This window comes from Pelobates fuscus, chromosome 4 (genome assembly GCF_036172605.1).
Source record: "Pelobates fuscus isolate aPelFus1 chromosome 4, aPelFus1.pri, whole genome shotgun sequence".
Lineage (NCBI taxonomy): Eukaryota > Metazoa > Chordata > Amphibia > Anura > Pelobatidae > Pelobates > Pelobates fuscus.
Genome location: NC_086320.1, coordinates 250,277,840 through 250,303,591, shown reverse-complemented (window position 1 = coordinate 250,303,591; position 25,752 = coordinate 250,277,840). Strand labels below are relative to the sequence as shown.

Genomic DNA, 25,752 nt, shown 5'->3' with positions numbered 1-25,752 from the left:
TACATTTAGAAAACTCTTACCAAACTGGTTAACAAATTAGGTAACTATGGCTGGAGTATATCACTGTGTTATGTATAACTGTATGCAGATTTATATCCCTTTGAGGTGGTATGAAAAAAGCAGCCAAAGAGACAGCAAGACAGACTTGCAATTTTTTTTTTTAAATTGTCCTTACCAGGAGTAATTTCATGAATGGCATTACCTTCAAAAGCCTAAATGCGGTCATCCAACATGTCCTGCTTTGCTCATCTTCTGCGCAAAGAAGACGCAGGTCCTTTACCTCATTTTTTACCCTGCATGGCTATGAAGAAATTGGATATCAAGACAAGAAAAAATAAATAAATAAATAAATAAAATTAAAAAAAATAAATAAATCACCAACTTGTATCCCACCTATTAACTAATACAATGCTGCAGTTCTTATAAACTGTATTATAAATATGATTGAAATGTTCCTTCTATCCACTAAGGTTGCTCCCAAACAGCCCGTCAGGGCTCAACATTTTCACTAGCTGCCATTGGAAGTAAAAATCTCACCCCTGATGCTATGGATAATAATGTAGGACCTGGCTAGTAGTATAAGACATCAGTTGTAAACCTCACCTCCCACACAAGTTTACTTATTTACAACAAATTACTAGTGGCAAAAATTGTGTTATTGGTTCTACAAGGTGCCATTCAGATTGTTGCTGCTTTAACATACACATTTGCAATGATCTGCCAGGGTGAGTTTAGGCATTTTTGTTTGATTGCTAACTTTATATATAATATAAATTCAGTATAGTATAACACAAATACTATTGAAAACAAAAGAGAGGGGAGGGGGAGGGGGGAAACAAGTTCAGCATGACCTGAATGCTACAATATGTTAAAGGAACACTATAGTGTGTAAGGAATACAAATGTATATTCCTGACACTATATGTGTAAACACACTATATGTGTAAAAACACCCCCTTGCCTCCTCTTTCCAGTGAAAAAGGTGAGTTATCTGCCAATTCAATGCTTTACCATAGGAAAGCATTGGGAGACTAATATGCCACCATGCGCCAATCAACATCTCATAGAGATGCATTGAAGCAATGCATCTTTATGGGGATGGTTAGGTGTCTCCATTCAAAGCATGAAGCACTGATCCAGGAAGCACCTCTGGTGGCTGTCTGATTGTGAGTGTCCCTGGGAAGCTTTGCAAACACTGCATTTACATTATAATGCCTGCAGGGTTGGGCTATAGACACCAGAACAACTATATTCAGCTGTAGTTCTTCTGGTGACAATAGTGTCCCTTCATTGTCTTCATCAGATGATTGCGTCACAATTTTATGTACTTTGCAATGACAACTTATGACCATACAAGAAATAAACAGTAGACATGTAAATGTAAAATGGCAACACTTAGACTGCTTGTGTTACTATATAACTAGGTTTTAAAACCACTGTCCTAGAAAGTATGTATTATTTAAATTGTTTTCTTCATGCAAGTTTGTTTCCATTATTTAAGTGGCAGTAGAAAGCAGTGGGTAGTTGCACCTTAACATCCGGATAGGTAACCAAGAAAAAAAACAAGAAAAAAAAAACATTCTCCTCCTTTGGGGTTTAGATGTGCTAGATAGTAGAGAAACTCCTCCAAATATTTACCAAACTCCAGAAAATTGTGTAAAAGAAAAAGCAGAGAAAGAGGGTAGACTTTTAAAATTACTTCATGGATATAAACAATATAATAATAATAATAATAATAAAATGCTGAATACAACATTGTAAAAGATTATTCTATATCTCACATACAAACATCTATACACAATTTTACTTGAAATGATTGTAATCTTTAATTAGCTGTAAAAAACTAAATTCTAGTTTTACTCTGAACATCCAGCATTTGAAAAATAGTCAGTAGACCATCCTTTATCGCATTATTTATCATATTCTTCTTACTTTTCTAAACAGCAACTTTGTTTTGTTGCAGTAAAAGCTATTCACTTGGTATTATTTGTCTAGTATGTGATGGAAAAGAAAAAAGAAAAAAAAGAAAAAAAAATCCCCAAATTCCATAGAAAAAAAAAAAATCTGAAAAAAGTTTTGAGTAAACACAATAGCTTTTAAAAACAACTTACAAAATCTTCATTCATGACTGCACAAACCCACAGACAAATCATCTCTCTACGCTGTATCATGCAATTTCTCTAATTGTAAGTAGTGATGTTGCGAACACAAAATTTCCGGTTCGCGAACGGCGGACGCGAACTTCCGCAAACGTTCGCGAACCGGGCGAACCGCCATAGACTTCAATGGGCAGGCGAATTTTAAAACCCACAGGGACTCTTTCTGGCCACAATAGTGATGGAAAAGTTGTTTCAAGGGGACTAACACCTTGACTGCGGCATGCCGGAGGGGGATCCATGGCAAAACTCCCATGGAAAATTACACAGTTGATGCAGAGTCTGGTTTTAATCCATAAAGGGCATACATCACCTAACATTCCTAAATCAAAATGGATATGAATTGACACCTGACATATGACATATTGACACCTTGACATATGGATTGACACCTGTCCTCAGAGACCCTGATACACACTGACACAGAGCAGAATAGGGACTGTTCCCCCTACATAGGGTCACTTGGCAGATATGGATTGACACCTGACCTCAGAGACCCCGATACACACTGACACAGAGCAAAATAGGGACTGTTCCCCCTACATAGGGCCACTTAGCAGATATGGATTGACACCTGTCCTCAGGGACACTGATACACACTGACACAGAGCAGAATAGGGACTGTGTGGGGGCCATAAAAATAATGAGGGGGGCACCTACTGTATGATGTTGTATCGATCAGGTAGTGTAAGGGTTACGCCCGCTTCACAGTGACAGACCGAACTCCACGTTTAACGCACCGCAAACAGTCCATTTGCAAAACCGCAAACTCCCCATTTGCACAAGGTTGGATACCAAGCTAGCCATGTCCGTTCCTTGTCCTCACTGATGTCATTGAAGGTCTCTTCCTCCACCCAGCCACGTACAACACCAAGGGTCCCTGAAAGTATGCTAATAAACTGAAAAAAATCTCCCAAGAAGGAGATCTAAAACTAGCATAGGAAAAGGTTAGACAACTATAATAAAGTGATACCTACAAATCCTAGTGAGGATAGGTGTATAATAGAGGGAGAAAGGGAAAGCAGAGTAATGCTTCCTAATACCGTGGTTAGTACCCTTTGTTAAAGTAAATTGAGTAATGGACAAAAGTCTTTATTGTATTATTTATAAATAACAAAGGGATACTATACTCATTCCCCTATAGTGGCTAATTTTGTAATGATGGTAATACTATTACCGATTATATAATATTGCCAGGGGCAAGGAAATTCCCTCTAAATAGATGGGTATAGGCAGAGAGTATGGAGACCGGAGTGATGCTGTCATAAAAAGTGTCAATAAGGTGATATAAAGTTAAATGTATCACAGACACACATCCACCCTTTCTCTTAGCTAGTTTCCAGAAATGCTGGATAGGTAGAAGGGCTATAAAGACTCAGAGAGGTCTAAGAAGAATCCTCTAAACTAGCCCTAATCTCCTTAAACACCTTCAAGGGTGTTCTAAGCTAAAGCTCAATCTAAACGTTTAGATGACTGCCTGATTTCCCATCACAGATGCTGGCTAGGAATAACAGTGTGCAAGACAAAGAGTGGGTCTAAGTGCCCATAGTGCAGTAAAGTGTCCCTAGTGAAGTGAAAAAGAGAATAACGAGCTGGTGCCCAAGAGAATAACGAGCTGGCGCCCTATCAGGGGACGTGTATATGGCATCGATTTTAGGAACCGGGAGATGGAAAAAGATGCTTGGTCGGTCCTCCTACTTCAAATTTGGGGCACTGCGCGTGCAATCTAATGTGCCAACAGATAGGAATAGTACTACTTATCACACCACTCCTATCAGTTTAATCCATGTTATGTGCCTTTTTTTTTGTTTGGTTTTTGAAGCCACAGTGCAGCACCAAAGGCCCGAAAAATTAGGCATGTACACATGCCTGAAAAATTAGGTATTGTTGCAGCCGCTGCAGTAGCAGCGGCCAGAAAAATTGATGTTTGTTTCCCAGGCAGAAAGTGCCCTAAAACATTGCGGCTTGAACCCTAGTTGGTGGCGGATAAGTCACGCAAGTCAACCGGCATTCAGAGCTAAAATACAGCAGCGTGTGGACCATTTTTAGCCCAAGGCAGCTCATCTCATCAGGCCTTTTTTAGTCGAATGTATCGCCCACTGTCAGTCCCTTCGGGATCCATCCCTCATTCATCTTAATAAAGGTGAGGTAATCTAGACTTTTTGACCTAGGTGACTTCTCTTCTCAGTGACAATACCTCCTGCTGCACTGAAGGTCCTTTCTGACAGGACACTTGAAGCAGGGCAGGCCAGAAGTTCTATCGCAAATTGGGATAGCTCAGGCCACAGGTCAAGCCTGCACACCCAGTAGTCAAGGGGTTCATCGCTCCTCAGAGTGTCGATATCTGCAGTTAAGGCGAGGTAGTCTGCTACCTGTCGGTCGAGTCATTCTCTGAGGGTGGAAACCAAAGGGCTGTGGCGATGCGTAGGACTTAAAAAGCTCTGCATGTCCTCCATCAACAACACGTCTTTAAAGCATCCTGTCCTTGCCGGCGTGATCGTGGGAGGAAGAGGATGACTTTCACCTCTTCCCCTGTTAGATTCCCGTTGTGCTTTGACATCACCCTTATACGCTGTGTAAAGCATACTTTTTAATTTATTTTGCAAATGCTGCATCCTTTCCGACTTGTAATTCGGTAACATTTCCGCCACTTTCTGCTTATACCGGGGGTCTAGTAGTGTGGACACCCAGCACAGGTTGTTCTCCTTCAGCCTTTTTATACGAGGGTCCCTCAACAGGCACAACAGCATGAAAGACCCCATTTGCACAAGGTTGGATGCCGAGCTACTCATTTCCCGTTCCTCCTCCTCAGTGATCTCAATGAAGGTATGTTCTTCCCCCCAGCCACGTACAACACCACGGGTACCAGATAGGTGACAACGAGCACCCTGGGATGCCTGTTGTGGTTGGTCTTCCTCCTCCTCTTCAAAGCCACATTCCTCCTCTGACTCCTCTTCCTCACAATCCTCTTCCAGCGTTGCCACAGGTCCAGCAAGCGATGCTGATAAGGCTGTTTCTGGTGGTGATGGTGACCACAACTCTTCTTCTTCTTCTTCACGCTCATCTACGGCCTGATCCAGCACTCTTCGCAGGGCACGCTCCAGGAAGAAAACAAATGGTATGATGTCGCTGATGGTGCCTTCGGTGCGACTGACTAGGTTTGTCACCTCCTCAAAAGGACGCATGAGCCTACAGGCATTGCGCATGAGCGTCCAGTAACGTGGCAAAAAAATTCCCAGCTCCGCAGATGCTGTCCTAGCACCCCGGCCATACAAATATTAATTAACAGCTTTTTTTGTTGTTGGAACAGACTGTCGAACATTAGGAGTGTTGAATTCCAACGTGTCGGGCTGTCGCAAATCAAGCGCCTCCCTGGCATGTTGTTTCGCCGCTGGATATCTGCAAAGTGCGCCATGGCCGTGTAGGAACACCTGAAATGGTCACACACCTTCCTGGCCTGCTTCAGGACATCCTGTAAGCCTGTGTACTTATGCACAAAGCGTTGTACGATCAGATTACACACATGCGCCATGCACGGCACATGTGTCAACTTTCCCAACTTCAATGCCGCCAACAAATTTGTTCCGTTGTCACAAACCACTTTGCCGATATCCAGTTGCTGCGGAGTCAGCCACTTTTCCACCTGTGCGTTCAGGGCGGACAGGAGTGCTTGTCCGGTGTGACTCTCTGCTTTCAAGCAAGTCAAACCCAAGACGGCGTGACACTGCCGTATCCGGGATGTGGAATAGTACCTGGGGAGCTGGGCGGGGGTGCCGTTGATGTGGAGCAAGACGCAGCAGCAGAAGAGGACTCAGCTGAGGAGGTTATGGAAGAGGATGGAGTAGGAGGAGTAGAGGAGGTGGCAGCAGGCCTGCCTGCAAGTCGTGGCGGTGTCACCAACTCCTCTGCAGAGCCACACATTCCATGCTTGGCAGCCGTCAGCAAGTTTACCCAATGCGCAGTGTAGGTGATATACCTGCCCTGACCATGCTTTACAGACCAGGTATCAGTGGTCAGATGGACCCTTGCCCCGACACTGTGTGCCAGACATGCCATTACTTCCTTTTGCACAATTGAGTACAGGTTGGGGATTGCCTTTTGTGAAAATAAATTTCGGCCGGGTACCTTCCACTGCGGTATCCCAATAGCCACAAATTTTTTGAACGCCTCAGACTCCACCAGCTTGTATGGTAAAAGCTGGCGGGCTAATAGTTCAATACACACACACTAATAGTCTGTACAAAAAATATATGTATAAAAACAAACTCAACTTATTGACAGCTTCCCGACAGTAACTTTCCACATAGGTGCCTAATAGAACAAATGGATACACAGAAAGGGGAAGACGCTGTCTGAACCTATAAAAAAAAAATAATCAAACATAGTGAAGACTGTTACAAGTCTGTTATAACGGACACGTTATCAGGTGCACTCACAAGATGTAGATAGAGAATTTGCTTTGAAATTACCACCACCTACTCCTGTAGGCGGGTCACACACTGGATCCACTGGATGCAATGGGTACAAAAAAAATCCGGAAACCAAAAGGAGAGCAGGAACAATAAGTATGGTAGAAAAATAGATATTTTATTCTTTGATAAAATAAAAGGCACTGGTCCAACGCGTTTCGTTCAATCAGAACTTCATCAGGGACCTCTTAGGTTAAAATAATCATACAAAATCAACAATTTCCATACAAGAAAAAATTCCCGCTGTACTCTCCCTCATCCCGCAGTCCCAATATATAAGACTACTCTTAATCCTATTGGTGGTGTGGTGGGTGTGTTCAAGCTTGGTTCCGGATTGATCATCAACTTGCTGACTCACAGCTGATCGTTATATTCTTTCCCGCTTTTCGAGTCTTTAAATGTCACCGGAAGTGACGTCTGCGTTCCAACTTGTACTTCCGTGCGTTTCAGCGGTATCTTCGCGTCCAAAAGTATATTGGCCTCCGTGAGTCCCCATAATCGTGTATACACATGCGCAATTGGCAAATTACTATACTTGGAAAAAAAGTGTCAGTATATTGCAACTAACACTCAACATTGGAAAGAAAAAAAGAGTATCAATATAAAAAATATATAAAACATGTGTCTGAATGACACCAATATTTTGATTAACTTCACATTCAATTTATTAAATGCCTATATTTGATTATTTATAAAAACTCTAATCTAATGCCTAAGTGGTAAAGAGTAATAATAATCTTAACATAAACTCAAATGAATCACTAATAATAATACATAAAAAACATTAATAATAAATAATATATAATGAACATAAACAACATAAATACTCCACATAACTAAAATAATAATACAATACTAATACAATAAATCTCTAATGTTCGAGAAAACAAACCAAATCAATATCCACATTTAACCCCTTCGGCTCCAGTGTCTGTAAACAATGTATCCAATAAGTTTGTTTCTGGCGAAGTCGTTTTAATCTATCTCCCCCCCTCCAATGGGGGGGGATATGTTCAATGCCTTTACATAAAAAATTCTTAAAATTAAATGAAGGACACGATTGACAGTGCAATGGAGCCGAGTGGGTAGTGAGAATTTTTTTTATATTATTTAAATGTTCCATAAATCTAACGTTTAACAATCTCTTGGTGCGTCCCACGTATTGCTTGCCGCACGGACATTGCAGCAGATATATCACAAAGTCCGTGCGGCAGCCAATGAAGGACCTAATTGGGAAAGATCTCCCTGTAATGGTACTTTGGAAAGTATTGGAATAAGATAAGGAGGCTGTACTACATGCCACACAGCTTCTACAACCTCTAAAGCCCTTAATGGTGGTAATCGGGATTGGTTTATTAATAGGCTTGATATAACTTGGCGCTAGCATGTTTTTAAGATTTTTATTTTTCCTATAAATCATTCTTGGGTTGTTAGGCAACAATTGTCCCATTACAGGATCATTTTGAAGAATAGGCCAGTGCTTTCGAAATATTTTCTTAATTTCGTTATGATGAGTGTTAAATCTTGTCTTAAATGCTAAATCAAATTTGTGTGTAACATTGCCCTTAGATTTATTAGTGTCCCTCAATAGATCCTCTCTCTTACCAGTACCAATAATTCTCATTTCCTTCTCTATACTGTTTTTATTGTAACCTTGTTTAATTAATTTTTGCTTAATATGGCCCGCCTGAATTTGAAATTCTTGGGGTTTGGAACAATTACGTTTGACTCTAGTTAATTGGCTTTTGGCTATTCCTCTAAGCCACGGTTGGTGGTGGCAGCTAGTCTTATGTACATAACTATTGCCATCAGTTGGCTTAAAATAGCATCTAGTATGTATTTTCTCTTGCTCATTAAACAGGACTACGTCCAAAAAAATAATGGATTTCTTCTCCCATGTCGGAGTGAATATTAAATTTAAATTATTGTCATTTAAATATGTTGAAAAAATATCGAAAGAAGTCTTATCACCATCCCAAATTATAATCACGTCGTCGATGTATCGCCGCCAGAGCACCAGGGATGCCCCCCAGCCATGACCAGCCCACACACAATGGTCCTCCCATTTCCTCATAAATGTGCTTGCATAGCTGGGGGCAAACCTGGTGCCCATGGCGGTTCCTCTAATTTGTAAATAAAACAAACCCTCAAAGAAAAAATTATTCTGTTCAAGAATAAATTGAACCCCTTTAATTATAAATGTCTTAAGGTCATCAGAAATGGTCTTATCTTGATCCATATAATAACGAATGGCTTTGATTCCTTGATTGTGGTGAATTACTGTATATAGGGACGTAACATCCAGAGTCGCCCAACTATATTCATCTCGCCATTCAATATTTTCTAATTCTTGTAAGAGAGATTTAGTTTCTCTCACATATGATAAAGCTTCTTGTGCATACTTCTGTAAATATGAATCAATAAAGGCTGAGAGATTTGCCGTTATAGAGTTAATACCACTAATTATTGGACGGCCAGGGGGAAAAAATAAATTTTTGTAAATCTTGGGCAAAAAATAAAAAATTGGAATCATAGGATTCTTTTCTAGGAGGAAGTCTAGATTTTTTTGAGAAATCACTTGATCAGCAACCGCTTTGATCAATATAGTTTTTAAAATTTTGTTAAATTGTTTAGTTGGATCATTCTTGAGTTTCCTGTGTGTCACTTGATCATTAAGGATATTTGAAGATTCTTGTAAATAATAAGTCCTACTCATAATAACTATTGCCCCTCCTTTATCTGCCTCCTTAAAAACAATATCATCTCTTTTCATCATAGTTTTAAGGCAAGATCTTTCCTGATATGTTAAGTTATCTCTTTTTTTATTAATTAATTTTTTAATAAGTTCTTTCTCCACCATTGCTTCAAAGGTTTCTAAATGTGACCCTTTATTAAATACTGGATATAAATGGCACTTCCTTTTGAAATGGTCATGTTTTGTTACCGTACCATCAACACCCACATGAGGGGTACTGCGTTGTTTCAAAAAATGTCTCTTGACAGTAAGTTCTCTCACAAATTTTTTAAAATCTATATACAACTCAAAATAATTAATCCCCTCATTTGGGGCAAACTTAATCCCTTTCTCTAGGACTTGTATTTCTAAATTAGATAAAGGAAACCCTGAAAGATTAACTATACCTTTGTTTATTTCATTAGGTGGTAAGGACCTTAGTCCTCGTCCTGGTGTAATAGTTCAGACAAGCCAGCTTTCAAACACTGGGCAAGGGGGTGACTTTCTGACATTGGCTTCTTATGCTCAAACATGTCCTTGACAGACACCTGACTGTGGGCAGATGAGCGTAAACTGCGAGAGACGGAGTGGCGGATGGTTGAGAAGGGGCAAGGAGGACAGCAGTGGTTGACGTGGCTGAAGATGCTGGACCAGGAGGAGGATGGCGGCTTTGAGTTTGTGTGCTGCTTGTACTCATGTGTTGATCCCAGATGCGTTTGTGATGTGCAATCATGTGCCTACGCAAAGCAGTTGTACCTAGGTGGGTGTTGGACTTCCCACGACTCAGTTTCTTTTGGCACAGGTTGCAAATGGCATCGCTGTTGTCAGAGTCAGACACACAAAAAAATGCCACACTGATGAGCTCTGCAATGACAGCATTCTGGTGGTGGACACAGCATGCGTTGATTGGCGTGCTGTCGGGCTGACCCCGGGTGCCGATGCATGCTGTCTGACTATGCCACTAGCTCCTTGCGACGACCTCCCCCTGCTCCCAACTCATCTCCTCCTCCTCCTCTGTCTCCCCATCTGAACTTTCGCCCTGTGCTTCTTCTTGCCGAGCGGGCACCCACGTGACATCCATCAACCGCTTCACTTGTATCTGACAACTCAGCAAAGGAAGCAGCAGCAGGTACAACATCATCATCACACCGTACGTCCATGTGTGTAATGCTGCCTGACTGAGACATATCCCTGTTATCTACATCCTCTGGCAATAATGGTTGCGCATCACTCATTTCTTCAAACGGATGTGTTAATAACTCCTCTGACAGATAAAGTGAAGCGGCTGTGGTGCTAGTGTTGGTGGTGGCGGCAGGCGGGTGAGTGGTATCTTGAGAGGTGCCCAAAGCTAAGCTGGAGGAGGATGGTGCGTCAAGGTTCCGAGCGGAAGCTGTAGAAGATTGGGTGTCCTGTGTTAGCCAGTCAACTATGTCCTCAGAACTTTTCAAGTTCAGGGTACATGGCCTCTGAAAATTGGGCATTATTCTAGGGCAAAAGGGAATCACAGCACCACGACGGCCCATGCGGGGTGGCCTGCCTCTGCCTGTAATTTTTTTTTTGGATTAGTGGTACTATGCGTGCAAGCTATTGTGAGACCAGATATGAGTGGCCATCTGCACTGGCAGAGGTTGGCAGAGTACACGCTGTAGGCCTGACACCCGCTTGAAGACAAGCAACTGCTATTCAATCTATAACAGTGAAAAAAGTTTTTTGGTTTTTTTTAAATGCACGCTATAGTGACACCAGATATGAGTGGCAAAGTGGACTGGCAGAGGTTGGCAGAGTACACGCTGAAGGCCTGACACCCACTTGAAGGACACTGACTGCTATTAGCTTACAGTGAAAAACTGTTTTTCTTTTTAAAGGCACGCTATTGTGACACCAGATATGAGTGGCAAAGTGGACTGGCAGAAGTTGGCAGAGTACACGCTGAAGTCCTGACACCCACTTGAAGGACACTGACTGCTATTAGCTTACAGTGAAAAACTGTTTTTCTTTTTAAAAGCACGCTATTGTGACACCATATATGAGTGGCAAAGTGGACTGGCATAGGTTGGCAAAGTACACGCTGAAGGCCTGACACCCAGACGCTTGCAGACAAATAACTACTATTCAATCTATTACAGTGAAAAAAAAATGTGTTTTTAAATGCAAGCTATTGTGACACCAGATATGAGTGGTGGCACTTGGCAAGTGGGCACAGTATCCACTGTGAGCCTGACACAGAAGCTGGCAAGCAGGCAACTGCAATTACATTACACACACAAAAAAAAAAGCAAACTGATGTTCTAGCTCTAAAAAGGCCTTTTTGGGGTGCTGTCCTTACAGCAGAGATCAGATGAGTCCTTCAGGACTGTAGTGGACACTGAATACCCTAGCCTAGCTATCCATTTCCCTATCAAATGAGCAGCAGCTACACTTTCCCTCCTCTATCTAAGAATGCAGCTTCAGAATGAATCTTAAATGGATGCTGTACAAGAGATGGGAGGGTCTGCTGCTAATTTGCTGTAATGTGTCTGCTGACCGTGAGGTACAGGGTCAAAGTTTACTCAATGATGACGAATAGAGGGCGGATCGAACCACGCATGTGTTCGCCTGCCGTGGCGAACGCAAACACGCTATGTTCGCCAGGAACTATTCGCCGGCGAACAGTTCGGTACATCACTAATTGTAAGTAAAGTTTTGATTTAATAGTCAACTTTATTTTCTATGTTAATGCCACTAAAAAGATATAAAAGATTTCACATTTTAACAGCAAGCCACTCCTCTTGCTTCATCCTCTTAGGGAGAAAGCAGGGAGTTCTATAATTTAAAAGAAATTAATTCAACATCTCTGAACAATTAAAAGGAAGGGTTGTTTGTAAATCCTCAAAAATAAAATAAAATTGTAATCTAAATCCTAAAAGATGACATAACATCTGGCTTCTTCCAACAATGTGCTTCAAAGTCTAAAATATGACCAATTTTCATCATATTGTACTCTATAAGTAAACGAAAATGGCTGCTCCAAAAGGTAGTGTCAGTCTATACTCATAGAAACCAAGAATGTGACAGCAGATAAGAACCATTTGGCCCATCTAGTCTGCTCAATTTTCTAAATACTTTCATTAGTACCTGGCCTCATCTTATAACTAGGATAGCCTTATGCCTATTCCATGCATGCTTAAACTCATTATCTGTGTTACCTCTACCACTTCAGCTGGAAGGCTATTCCATGCATCCACTACCCTCTCAGTAAAGTAATACTTCTTGATTTTTTTTTTTTTTTTTTAAACCTGTGCCCTCTAATTTAAGACTATGCCCTCTTGTTGTGGCAGTTTTTCTTCTTTTAAAAATAGTCTCCTCCTTTACCATGTTGATTCCCTTTATGTATTTAAATGTTCCTATCATATCCCCCCATCTCGTCTTTCCTCCAAGCTATACATGTTAAGTTCCTTCAACCTTTCTCCTACAATCCACAAACCAGTTTAGTAGTCCTTCTCTGAACTTTCTCTAAAGTATTAATATCCATCTGGAGATACGGTCTCCAGTACTGCGTACAATACTCCAAGTGAGGTCTCAATGGCATAAGCACTTCCCACTTTCTACTGCTAATACCTCTCCCTATACAACAAAGCATTCTGCTAGCATTTCCTGCTGCTCTATTACACTGTCTGCCTACCTTTAAGTCATCTGACATAATTACCCCTAAATCCCTTTTCTCAGATGTGGAGGTTAGGACAATCAAATATTCTGTACTCTGCCCTTGGATTTTTACGTCCAAGATGCATTATCTCGCACTTATGCACATTAAAGGGACACTCTAGGCACCCAGATCATTCTGCCCATTGGAGTGGTCTGGGTGCCAACTCTCACCATCCTTTTGTAAAAAAATGCAATAATAACCTTGCAGGGTAAAGTCCTCCTCTAGTGGCTGTCTATCAGCTTTTCACATCGCAAGTCACTAGGACTATAGGTTCAGAGGGTAGCAGCATATCGGACAATCGCTTAATGAAGCTTGGAGTAAATCCACTGATTACTCTACCAGGTCTGCTCAATTTAAGAAGAAGAGTACATTTGATCCCATGCCCAATCAGGCTTCTATTAAGACGTTTCTACGTTCAGTGCACAAAGAGTCATCTGACCATCTGAAAGAAAGTTCCCCACACCACTCCAATTGCACACAAAAAGATCGAGCAATAATCAAGTCACTGGCTAGTGACAAGACCATCGTCATTAGGCCAGCTGACAAGGGTGGCGGTATTGTCATTCAAAACTATTCTGATTACCGCTCCGAAATTTTGGGACAACTCTCTGATCAATCGACTTATCTTAAGTTGCCAAATGACCCTACGGAACAAGTGATCCATCTGATTGAAACTTGCTTACTGCGAGGCTTGCACTCCAATCACATCTCTATGGAACTATTTGCATACCTGCAGTCAACAGCACCCAGAACCCCAGTGTTATATACACTGCCCAAAGTGCACAAGAACAGAGAGACACCACCTGGACGCCCCATTGTATCTGCAATAGGGGGCGTATTGGAACCGTTGGCAAAATGGTTGGACCATCTATTTAAGGAAACCATAGAACATCTCCCAACGTGCATTAAAGATACTCCAAGCTTCATTAAGCGATTGTCCGATATGCTGCTACCCTCTGAACCTATAGTCCTAGTGACTTGCGATGTGAAAAGCTTGTATACAGTAATACCGCACCAAGAAGGGATTGAGGCAATGAGATCTATTCTAGCTACGTCCACATACTACGCTGGTCCTCCAATAGAATTCACGTTGGAAATACTGGACATTGTTCTATCTCAAAACTATTTCAGATTTGAATCTGAATGGTACAGACAGATTGCAGGAACATCCATGGGTGCTGCTATGGCACCCATGTATGCTAATGGTTACATGTTCAACTTTGAGACCAACTACATCTTGGAACCCTACAAAGACCGTATTCTATTATACGTCCGCTATATCGACGACATTTTTATGTTAGTCAAGGGAGACACAATGGAGGTGGAACAGATGATTGCACAGATCAACTCATGTACGTCTAATATAGAACTCACAGCGGTGGTGGATGCATCTTCAGTGGACTTTTTGGATGTCAGAGTAACACGTGTGGACTCCAGCCTGGCCTACACACTGTACTCCAAACCCACGGATCGCAACATGCTATTACAAGCAAATAGTTTCCATCCGACAGCATTAAAAAATTCATTGCCGTATTCTCAATTTCTCCGAGTGCTGCGAAACAATTCTAATTTTAACAGTGCTCAAGAACAACTCAAGAGTATGTGGCATAAATTCTGTGAGCGGGGATACAGTAGCTGTGTGCTACATAAAGCTCTCAACAGATGCCTTACAACTATTGATACTTCATCATCCACGGCACAGCCCAAGAGATTGGTTTTTCCTACTACATATACTACATCATCATTGAAATTCAGGGACATTATCCACGACAACTGGAGAATACTAAAAAACGATGTCACGCTACCGGCCATTTTCCAACAACCACCAATGATCTGTTACAAAAGAAATAAAAACCTGAAGGATCTACTAGTAAAGACGGACCCTACACACTGTTACTTGAAGGATAAAACGGCGCAGAACCTGGGGTGTTATCGTTGCCTGGATTGTGTAACCTGTGGACACATGATCCCAGGGAAAACATTTACCCATCCACACACAGGCATTAGTTATCGAATACAACATCGTCTAACGTGCACGAGTGACTTTGTGGTCTACAAATTAGTGTGTCCGTGTGGGCTAACTTACATCGTAAAGACCGATCTACCCTTGAGAGAAAGAGTACGTAATCATAGGTCAAGCATCAGGACGGCATACAGGGATAATAAATCCGAACTACCGGTTGCCAAACACTTCCTCGAATTAGGACATACTCTCCCAACCATGAAATTGATGGCCATCGATCATGTTCCCATGCCCAGAAGGGGAGGTGACCGTAAAAAGATGCTCTTACAGAGGGAGCTATACTGGATCAGGACATTACAAACTGTCCACCCCAATGGCTTGAATGAGAAGTATTCACTGTCTGCTTTTCTATGATATGCTTACCCTGACACTAGCTGTGGTGGGAGTTTGGTACCCATCCAATGGGTTTAGGCACCATCTCTATGACTCAGCGTGTTGTGGTGCAGAGGTCACCTGTAAGGCCCGTTGCATCGTTGTGTACTATCTGATGTCATTATGATACCTTAGTTTTGTTACCTACTATGGCTCTGTCCTGTATATTTAAGAGCTCAATATAGTTCAAATACACTGCTTTAGGACTTAGATTAGCAGTTGGTTACATTGTTGGGTATATTTGTATGGTACCTATTTTTCTTTACTTATTTGTGCACCTATGTACCCTGCTAACTAGGGTATTGCTCGTTCTCCTGTTACTTTTGTACATATTATTGTGTTGTATATACTTTTAACTAGGGGACTGACATCCTCCCTGTTCTAGAATAGAGTTCCTGTTTGGAATCATACACACTTTATGTCCACACGGAATAGTTCCATGCATTTTTTGCGGTGCTCAATCCTAGGAGCTATTTTGTTCAGACCTAAGTTCATTCTGCTTCATGGCGAGTCTAAAGTATGGGTAGTATTGCCCACCCAGCGGGATAGGCATTCACCCATAATACAATACTTTACTTGCTCTAATTTCCACTTGGGATATATCCCTAGCTTTGAAGTGGCGCTTTCTTTAATTAATGTGTTGTAATATATTTGGATATAGACACATAGGTTTTTGATTTAGGATAGCCAGTGTCATCAACTACCCTGAAATGCCTAAACTCAGTGCACATGACACATTCTCCTTGAGCTCATGCATATTATTATGTTTCTTTATTTTTCTTGGCTTCCAGTTCCTCTCTGGTTTGATTTACATGCCTGTTTTGCTTTTTCGTTAGATTGATTTATAAGCCTGCTCTGCCTTTACACTTGGTACTTTATGGCCATATGTGTATCACATATTGGATAGTGCATTAGATCGGGCAGACCGTTTGGGTTGTACCCAATATACATATTATGCAAATGTCCCTCGAGCTGTGTTTATGTTTATTTTATCTGATTTTAGTTGCTATGGACACTTTGGCCGCATAGCAACAATCTCCCAATGAATCTGCATTCGGTCCGATCACGTGACGCGGTAATGACGCCGACGCCACGTGATGACGTCACGTACGCACACGTGACCGACGGCGGAACCCGCGCGTTTTTTGGACCGGACAGACAGGGAGTGGGAGTTTATTCCGGTGGTGGGTAAGTTAATTGCTTGTTCTTATTTCTGTATATATGTGTGTGTATCAGTCCTGCACGTATTAGTCCTGATGAAAGTCTGTAAATAGCAGACTGAAACGTCGATTTTTTAATTTTATTTTGTAAACTATTAAAAGTTAAATCTTAAGTTGGAGTCCTGGGAGTGCTATCATTTTCAACTTTTCTACATTTTGCTTGACAAGCACCGGGCAAGTATTTCTACTATATGGAGTGCAAGATTATTTTCCATTTTTATATATATATATCTCCAAAATAAGTAAGCAAGGCACTCTCCTTCAAACTTCTAAGTATAAAGTATACGTTGCCTAGGTGCAGTCCCGCGTAGATATATAATCAAAAAATGAAGGGAGCACACTAGGACTCTTCTCAGTGGAAAAAACAAGTATTTACTGTATCAACAAGTAATACATATTCTGTGCAAAGTACAAAAATCAACGTTTCGACCCTCCTTGGGTCTTTATCAAGATCACCTTAAATATATTAATATCAAAATACATGTATAATGATATTGCTTTTATATATATATATATATATATATATATATATATATATACACACACATATATATATATATATATATATATAAATATGTAAAGAAGTTTAAAAATAAAATTAAATATATATGAGTAAATTCGTTCTAACTGTATTTTAAAATTAATATATATATATATATATATATATATATATATATATATATATATATATAAATATAAATAAATATATATATATTGATATCAAAATACATGTAGAACGGAATATATATGTAGGCCTCACTCAACTCAGTGAAATACTGCATTTTCCATCCTGCAGTGAAACACCTACCACTCTCAAGCCTCACTCAACTCAGTGAAAGACTGCATTTTCCATCCTGCAGTGAAACACCTACCACTCTCAGATACTGACTGAAAATGGAAGATACTCCACCTCCTGTATTCCTGGATTGCTAACATTCTCATGTATTACTATAGATTTGTAACCATTTTACCTGTAGTTTGTAATATGTGCATGCAGTAAATAAAGAGAGCATTCCAGAGGATCTTTCAAAGAAATTTGTGTTGGTATAAAGCGATCAACGTTTCGACCCGAAAAGGTCTTTGTCAAAATATACCATAATTAGGTCATTTTATTAATTACAATTTGCGGGTCCTGCATGACAACCCAGGCCAAAAGTCCAGGGAATTTAATTTGCTAGCACTATATTTAACCCTGTAACTTTCCAAGACACCATAAAACCTGTACACGGAGGGTACTGTTTTACTTGGAAGTCTTCGCTGAACACAAATATTAGTGTTTCACAACAGTAAAAGGTATTACAATGACTATATCGTCACTGAAAGTGAACTTTTTTGCATTTTTCACACACAAATAGCACTTACATGGATGATACAATTGTTGTGATAAGTTTTACTGTTTTTAAACACTAATATTTGTGTTCAGTGAAGTCTCCCGAGTATAATAGTACCCCTCGTGTACAGGTTTTAAGGTATTTTCCAAAAGTTACAGAGTCAAATATAAGGCTTGCGTTTCAGTTTTTTTCACATTGAAATTCGCCAAGTTGGTTACGTTGCCTTTGAGACCGTACGGTAGCCCAGGAATGAAAGTTACCCCCATGATGGCATACCATTTGCAATAGTAGATAACCCAAGGTATTGCAAATAGGGTATGTCACAAACACTGGCCAAAATTTGCATTCAAATTAGTTTTTTGCATTTTTCACACAAACAAATATTAACACTAACTTTGGCCAGTGTTTGTGACCAAGTGGCTACAAAAAAAAGACTGGACATACCCCATGTGAAGGATTTGTATGCATTTACCTATGTGCCTTCAGTTATGCCTTTTCTCTGCAGTTGAAATTTGTGTAATAAGTTCAATTCAGTATGATAGGAGTTATGTATTTTTGAATCCTTTTGTGTTTTACTGGTAGCATGTGCTCAGTGGAGTCTGCCTCTATCCCTGGATATAATTGGATTATTTTCCCCATTGTCTCCAGGATAGAGGGCTCTGTAAAACCGGTTTGGGCCAGATAGCCATGCTGCCAGCCAGGCCCCAAAAGATACTTTACTAACTTCTGAACCTCTGGTCTGATTCATGCCATTTTTTTTACATGTTGTTCCCCTGAATGGATTGATTGTGAATATATAAGTTTTTAAGTGCATGTGATGTATATTTTAGAAGTTATGAATATGCTGTAAACAATATATTTTTTCTGTGATAATTGCATCTTCTATTGTATAAGATAATTGAATCACAGGCAGAGGGGAGGATTTTGTGTGGGCTGTAACCTCTGTTTTATTGACTACTGTAGATAACGTGTGTGTCCCTCCCCTGCATGGGAGCAGGGCATAAAAGAAACTGTAGCTTGAATACCTGCTGTTGTTACTTCCAGTTTAAGTCTTGTTCCAGCATTAAGCCTTGGCTCATGTGTGGATTATTTCGTGTTACCAGAGATATTCATTCCTGTGGATTATTGGGAATATTCTTTTATGGGGAAAAATAAATTACTGGACGGCGATATAAACTACTACCGTCACACCCCATTTGCAATACCTTGGGTTGTCTACTTTTGCAAATGGTATACCATCATGGGGGTAATTCTTATTCCTGGGCTTCCATACGGTCTCAAAGGCAACATAACCAACCTGGCGAATTTCAACGTGAAAAAAATGAAAAATTTAACATGCTATATTTGACCATGTAACTTCCCACAACAAGATGAAACCTGTACATAGGGGGTTACAAGAGAGAGAACAGAGGAAGAGCCAAATATTAGATACACTAAAAAGAAGGTGGGTAACCCCAAGTAGAAAGTAGCAAAGCAAAAGGTGGTGTATCTACACAGCCTAAGATTGAAATCAAAAATTCGTAACGGACTACCAAATGTCAGAGATTACGGAATAATTGCTGCCAGACATAATACTAGGTCAATACAAAATATATATTTTTTAAAATTGTTATTTTTAGATTTTATTAACCTAGTATTATGTCTGGCAGCAATTAGTCTGTTATCTCTGACATTTGGTAGACAGTTACAAATTTTAAATTTCAATCTTAAACTGTGTAGGTACACCACATTTGGCTCTGTACATAGCGGGAACCATTTTACATGTGAGTCATTGCTGAATACAAATATGTGTATTTTATTGCAGTAAAAGCAAACAGTATTATGACATTCACAGATAAAATGTCAAGTAGAACTAAAAAAATAAAATAAAAAATTCTTATTTTCTCCTATTGTTTTGATATTTTATTCATATTAAATTATGTTTCATACCTAAATATTTGATGTTAAATGAAAGCCCTATCTCTCCTGAATAAAATGATATATAATAAGTGTGGGTGCACATAATATGAAAGAATCGAATAGTCATATAGCGCAAATTCAACTTTTTGTTTACGTTTTGTTTTGATCACAACGTGTACATTTTGCTCAGTCCTTAAGGGGTTAACATGGTTTTCTATTACTTTCCCCACTACTGAATTAAGGCTAACTGTCCTATAGTTGCCCGACTCCTCATACTACCTTTCTTGTGAATGGGCACAACATTTGCTAACTTCCAATCTTCTGGGACTACTCCTGTTAACAATGATTGGTTAAATACATCTGTTATTGGTTTTGCTAGTACACCACTAAGCTCTTTTAACCCCTTAAGGACACTGCTTCAGAAGCTTGTCTTACGCTTAATGACACAAGCGATTTTTTGCATTTTTTTGTTATTTGCGTTCAACTACAATTTGCATTTTACTAATTTATTGCACTGACACATAATATACTGTTTTTTAAAGGACAGAAAGGGCTTTAATTTGATGTAACATATTTGAAGGCTTGGCCTGTAGTTGTGGGAGGGGCTTGAATTCCCTTTAAAAGGGCTGCCAATCCACTCCCACCTTACCATTGCTGGTCTGGCGAGTCTGAAACGTTTACTTCCGGTTCAGAATGCCATTTCGGATTTTCTTACCTGTCTTCCTTGTGGTCTCCTGGTCCAGTGCTTCCCTGCCTCTGCTACCTGTCGCTGGCGTCCGCGCCGCCCGTTTGTTTCTCAGCTCCACACCGGGTTTAACCGTAAGTAAAGCTAGAAAGTTTGTGGCAGTTGCTTTACGGCGGGGCCCGACTTACGGTTAAACCCGGTGTGGAGCTGAGAAACAAACGGGATGCGCGGATGCCAGCGACGAGTAGCAGAGGGAGGGAAGCACCAGACCAGGAGACCCCGTTTGTTTGAACCAGCATTTCAGATCTTATTCATTTCGTACAAATTACCCCGTTCGGCTAAATTTCCCTAACCCTATCTACTCACATTTTTTAAATTTTTTGCTTAAATTAAATGAACGCTATCATTCGGTTATATACAAATCGATCAACCGTTTGGTTTTCAAACTACACTTAGGACGCATCCATTTCATATGTTTCAACACTCTACCTTCCCTAGTTCTTTCGGGGATTACATCAAAATTCACGACGTAGGCACGAGTTTCAACCAGTACTCCATGGGATTTTGCCCCTACTGGTTACAAATGTTATTACAGTCACTTATTAAAATTCCACTGAAGTAAATATAGATGTTGTGAACTGATATTCCAGACCTTTTTCCACAGGTTCATACCAGGGGTTCGTACTTAGTTTTCTGGTCTTAATCCACAGGCAAGTGATCCCGCAAGGCCAACACCCTCATCCTCATCCTCTGAGGTATACGTCCCTCGGGCCAAATCATAGCTAGCCGCCTCGCAATGTAGCACAGAGAGGGCCTCACCTGTCACTCCCATTCTTTCTTATGCTTTAATTGCCGAGAGGCCAACGCCCCGCCACAACGTTCGGTGGCCTCATACTTCCCCTCGGGCCCACGCATAGATCGTGCCTCTCAGGCCGCTTGGCAACTAGCAGGGATCCATCTGTCACTCTCACAAAGCATAATTGTTTCACCGCTTGGTATATAGCTAGCCCACCAGTACCCACCCAATTCATTACAGGGTGATTGATTAAGCCACTTTATATTTTTCAGTTATGTCACAAACTCCTGATATCCCTGAGAAACTTTCACTAACCAGCACACCCGCTTGGCTTGGTACCCCTGTTCCTGGAACAGATGTGAATAGCCCTTCATCTCTAAGATCATGGACCATCCCACGTCTCACAGCAGAACTCAGAAGACGCTGCATCCCTTTCCCAGCTACTGCTAGGAAGGCAGAGTTGTTTAGATTATTGATCACTACTACCGACAACTCCGAGGCAGGGGGAGGCCCTAGTGGGACCTAATTACCAGCTTTCAACGCCATGATGACTTTACTTATGGCATCCATTGACACAATTAGTGACAGGCTGGATAAACTGGAAGCTGGCGGTGCTAATCAGACCACTGCTAATACTACGGTTACCAGTCACCCTCTCACTAATATTATGCCCGGTAATTCCTTGGAATCTATTGCAGTTATCAAATCAATTAATCCCTCACATTTGGTCCAATCTCACCTAGGACATTCTGGAGGGCAAGGACGTTAACCTGGTCTCATTGTTCATTGCCTCCCAGGATGTGCTAGAGAACAGGACCATTGCATACAGGGATTTTTCAGTAGTACTAAGGGCTAGAGACCCCCGGCTGAACACAAAATTGTCCATCCCTGAATTTGTGCTGGGGTTTGGAATTTATAGGGGTGTCAACTGCTCGGTTTACCCGGAGAAAAGAGCGGAGTTGGATGCATACATGCACAGGATGGTGGATCTGGGGCACAAATACGGTGGTACTGCTTTTTACGATTACCACCGTTCCTTCTCTGCAAACGTGCCTGCGGCTCTGTCTCAGTTCAATTTAAGCATAGATTGGAGAAAATTGGACACAGCTATTCTGCAGGCACTTAGCAGGCCTCAGGCCCCAGGCCCCCAGCTTGTGCAATGTGTGCATCGGCAATGCATAGTACCAATTTCTGCCCAAAACTCGGCAGAAATTTAACAAAGCCAATCTGCTTCTGACTTCCAAAGACCTGCTAGAGGATTAAAAGACAAACTGGGTAGGGGTATTGTATTTCTAGGCGAATCCCAAGTTTGCAATAATTTTAATGTGGGTAATTGTGGTTTCAGCTCTTGCAGGTTAATGCATGTAGGTTCCCACTGTTTCAGGGCCCATTCCAAGACAATGTGCCCAAATAAAGCGTTTCCCAAACCATATCTCACGTGCGTGAACCGCACATTATTCACCATACTGTTACAACAACACCCATCACGCCATTTCAGTAACTACCTTATCACAGGACTGACTGAGGGATTTCACACTGGGTTGATACATTTACCTACCAGCACGCTGGAATGTGACAACCTACAATCCACATTAGATGATCCACAGTTGGTACATAAACTTATCATGACCGAGGTGAACCAAGGGTTTTTGTTGGGTCCATTCTTTTCACCACCCTTACATTCTTGGAGAACCAACCCCACTGGGGTTGTTACGGGGAAGAATTCACTCAAACCTAGACTGATCACTGATTTATCTGCACCACATTCCTCCCCGGTCCCCAGCCTAAACTCACTCATACCTTGCGAAGAGTTTTCACTACACTACGCCACTATCAATCATGCCATAAGGGCCATCCTTAAAGCAGGCACAGGGGCATGGTTAAGCAAAACTGATGTAGTGAATGCCTTCAAGTTACTACCCATGCACCCTTCCCTTTGGCATCTTCAAGGCATTAAATGGCATGGTTTATATTATTTCTTCACCGGTCTCACTTTTGGCTCCAAAAGTAGCCCACATATTTTTACACATTTGCAGAAGCTTTGTGTTGGTTATTACTTAATGTGTGTAAATGTCCTTTGGTTATTCACTATCTGGACGATTTCCTCACAATTGAGAACAACACACCCCCTTAAGTAGTTTGAGACACATGTTGGCTTTGTTTGAATCCCTCACTATCCCAGTCTCCCGGTACACGACATTGGGTCCAGACATCAGCATACAATTTTTGGGGATCCAACTAGACACGGTACACATGCAGGCTAGCCTCCCTTAGGACAAAATTGAGCGTACCCTGGCAAGTATCGAACACGAATTACTGCAAGGTTGTTGCACCCGGAAAGAACTTCAATCACTGCTGGGGTCCCTCAATTTTGCTGTGAGGATCACTCCACAAGATAGATCTTTAATTTCCCATCTACTATCCCTATTTCCATAATTCACCTCAGACACTTCACGTATCACGTTAGACGACCACGCATGCTCTGATTTACGCATGCAGTTTCTTTTTCTCACCTCTTGGAATGGGCGAGCCATGTTCATACCACCCCACTCTGACGCCTTACCTACACTGTGGACAGGTGCCGCAGCAAATACAGGTTTTGCAGCCATCCAGGGAGATCAATGGCTTTGGGGACCATGGTCAACCACAGTCAAATCACTGCCCGAAATTCACCAAGACCTCAGCTTTATTTGAGTTGTACCCAATCGTGGCGGTGGCCATTGCCTGGGGACCACATTGGTCCGTTCACACGATTAGGTGCCATGCCATATTGTCAATAAAGTAATAGAGGTCCAGGCACTCCTTGGTTCAAGACAGGCACTTTATTAGGAACCACAACAGCAACATTTCAACCCCAAAAGGTCTTTGTCAAGCTAATAAAGTGCCTGTCTTGAACCAAGGAGTGCCTGAACCTCTATTACTTTACTAATGTTTGGAAATCTGGTGTTTGATTCCTGCTCAGCAAGCACCCTAGCTCAGATTTGTGGGAGTAAGTGCAGTTCCACATATACTATTCAAATATTGTCAATAAAGGCCGGTCGGCATCCCTGGTAATTACGAGACTCCTAAAACAACACACATGGGTAGCGGCCACCTGTCAATTCTTTATCACATGTATTCATGTTCCGGGGTACACAAACACTTGTGCTGATCACCTGTCTCTGTTTCGTTTTCAGGATTTCTTCTCGACAATACCCACCACTTCCAGACTGGCGACTCCTGCCCACTTTTTCGAGACATGATAATGGATTAGAGGCTTTGTTAGATCACGCACGTCACATTTATCATCTCGCACTTTCAGTAAACACTAGGAACACATACGGCCGGGCCTTTCAGGTATTCAAGAAATGTATCACTGAATTCCACATCGCGATCGAATCAATATTGGGTTTCACTTATTTTTGCCACATCAACCTTAAATTATCCTTCAATACTATAAAACTGTACCTTAAGGGCAATCAGCACCACATGCTTATCCAACAACCCAATGCTACAGGTTTCCTGACCTCATATCAAATTAAGACAGTACTTTAAGGGACACTATAGTCACCTGAACAACGTCAGCTTAATGAGGTTGTTCAGGTGAGTGCTATAGCTCCCTGCAGCCTTTTTTTCTTGTAAACACTATTTTCATAGTAAATACAGTGTTTACAGTGGAAGCTTGGAACACCTCTAGTTGCAGTCAGACGGCCACCAGAGGGACTTCAGAGTGGGTGAATACTTCAGACGTGCTATCAGCACACAGAGCACTGTGAATGTGCTTTGTGTCCTGAGGCTGTCAGCACCGTTTGGGAGTGTGGGACATTAAAAAAAAAAAAAAATCTCCTGCACACCACACAGTTTCCTGGGTCGTGCTGACAGCCTGAAGGCTGAAGACTGCAGAAATACGAAGGCTAAAGATTACAGATTTAGATTGCAGAGACCTGAAGGGTCAAGATTGCAGAGATTGAAGACTGGAGACTGGTGGTGTCTGGAGAGAGAGGAGGCTGGAGACAGCAGGCAGACACTTCAAATAGTGAGTACAATTATTTTCTACTAATATTGTACTGAATCGTGTTCATTATATTTATTTTCATGTTTATTTATTAGTTTAATATTTTTTAAATTGTAGTTATTTATTTTCATTATAAAATGCTATATATATACACACACACACACACACACACAGGTTACGACAGGAGCACTTACTTGGATTTTCCAATAGTGTATTAAAGCATCTACATAAATCTACATCAACGTTTCGACCCTTCACGGTCTTTATCAAGATAATGACACATTGACACAATGACACAAAATGTACATATATATATATATATATATATACAAAATATTAACAAGCAAACTTACCCCATCTGTGTAAAGTAATTCCCGTTTGTCATCAAG

General features: G+C 41.1%; 1 protein-coding gene across 4 annotated transcripts in view; it reads right to left on the bottom strand.

The window, feature by feature from the left end:
• LOC134608848 (growth factor receptor-bound protein 10-like) overlaps positions 1-25,752 on the bottom strand; it is a 568,153-nt gene that overhangs the window by 143,088 nt on the left and 399,313 nt on the right. For 3 of the 4 annotated variants that reach the window (XM_063452029.1, XM_063452031.1, XM_063452032.1), the window contains one exon: positions 203-301. The exons of the other annotated variant lie outside the window; for it this stretch is intronic. In XM_063452029.1, coding sequence (XP_063308099.1) covers positions 203-301 — 99 coding nt within the window. The remainder of the gene's footprint in view (positions 1-202; positions 302-25,752) is intronic. 4 annotated transcript variants of the gene reach the window in all.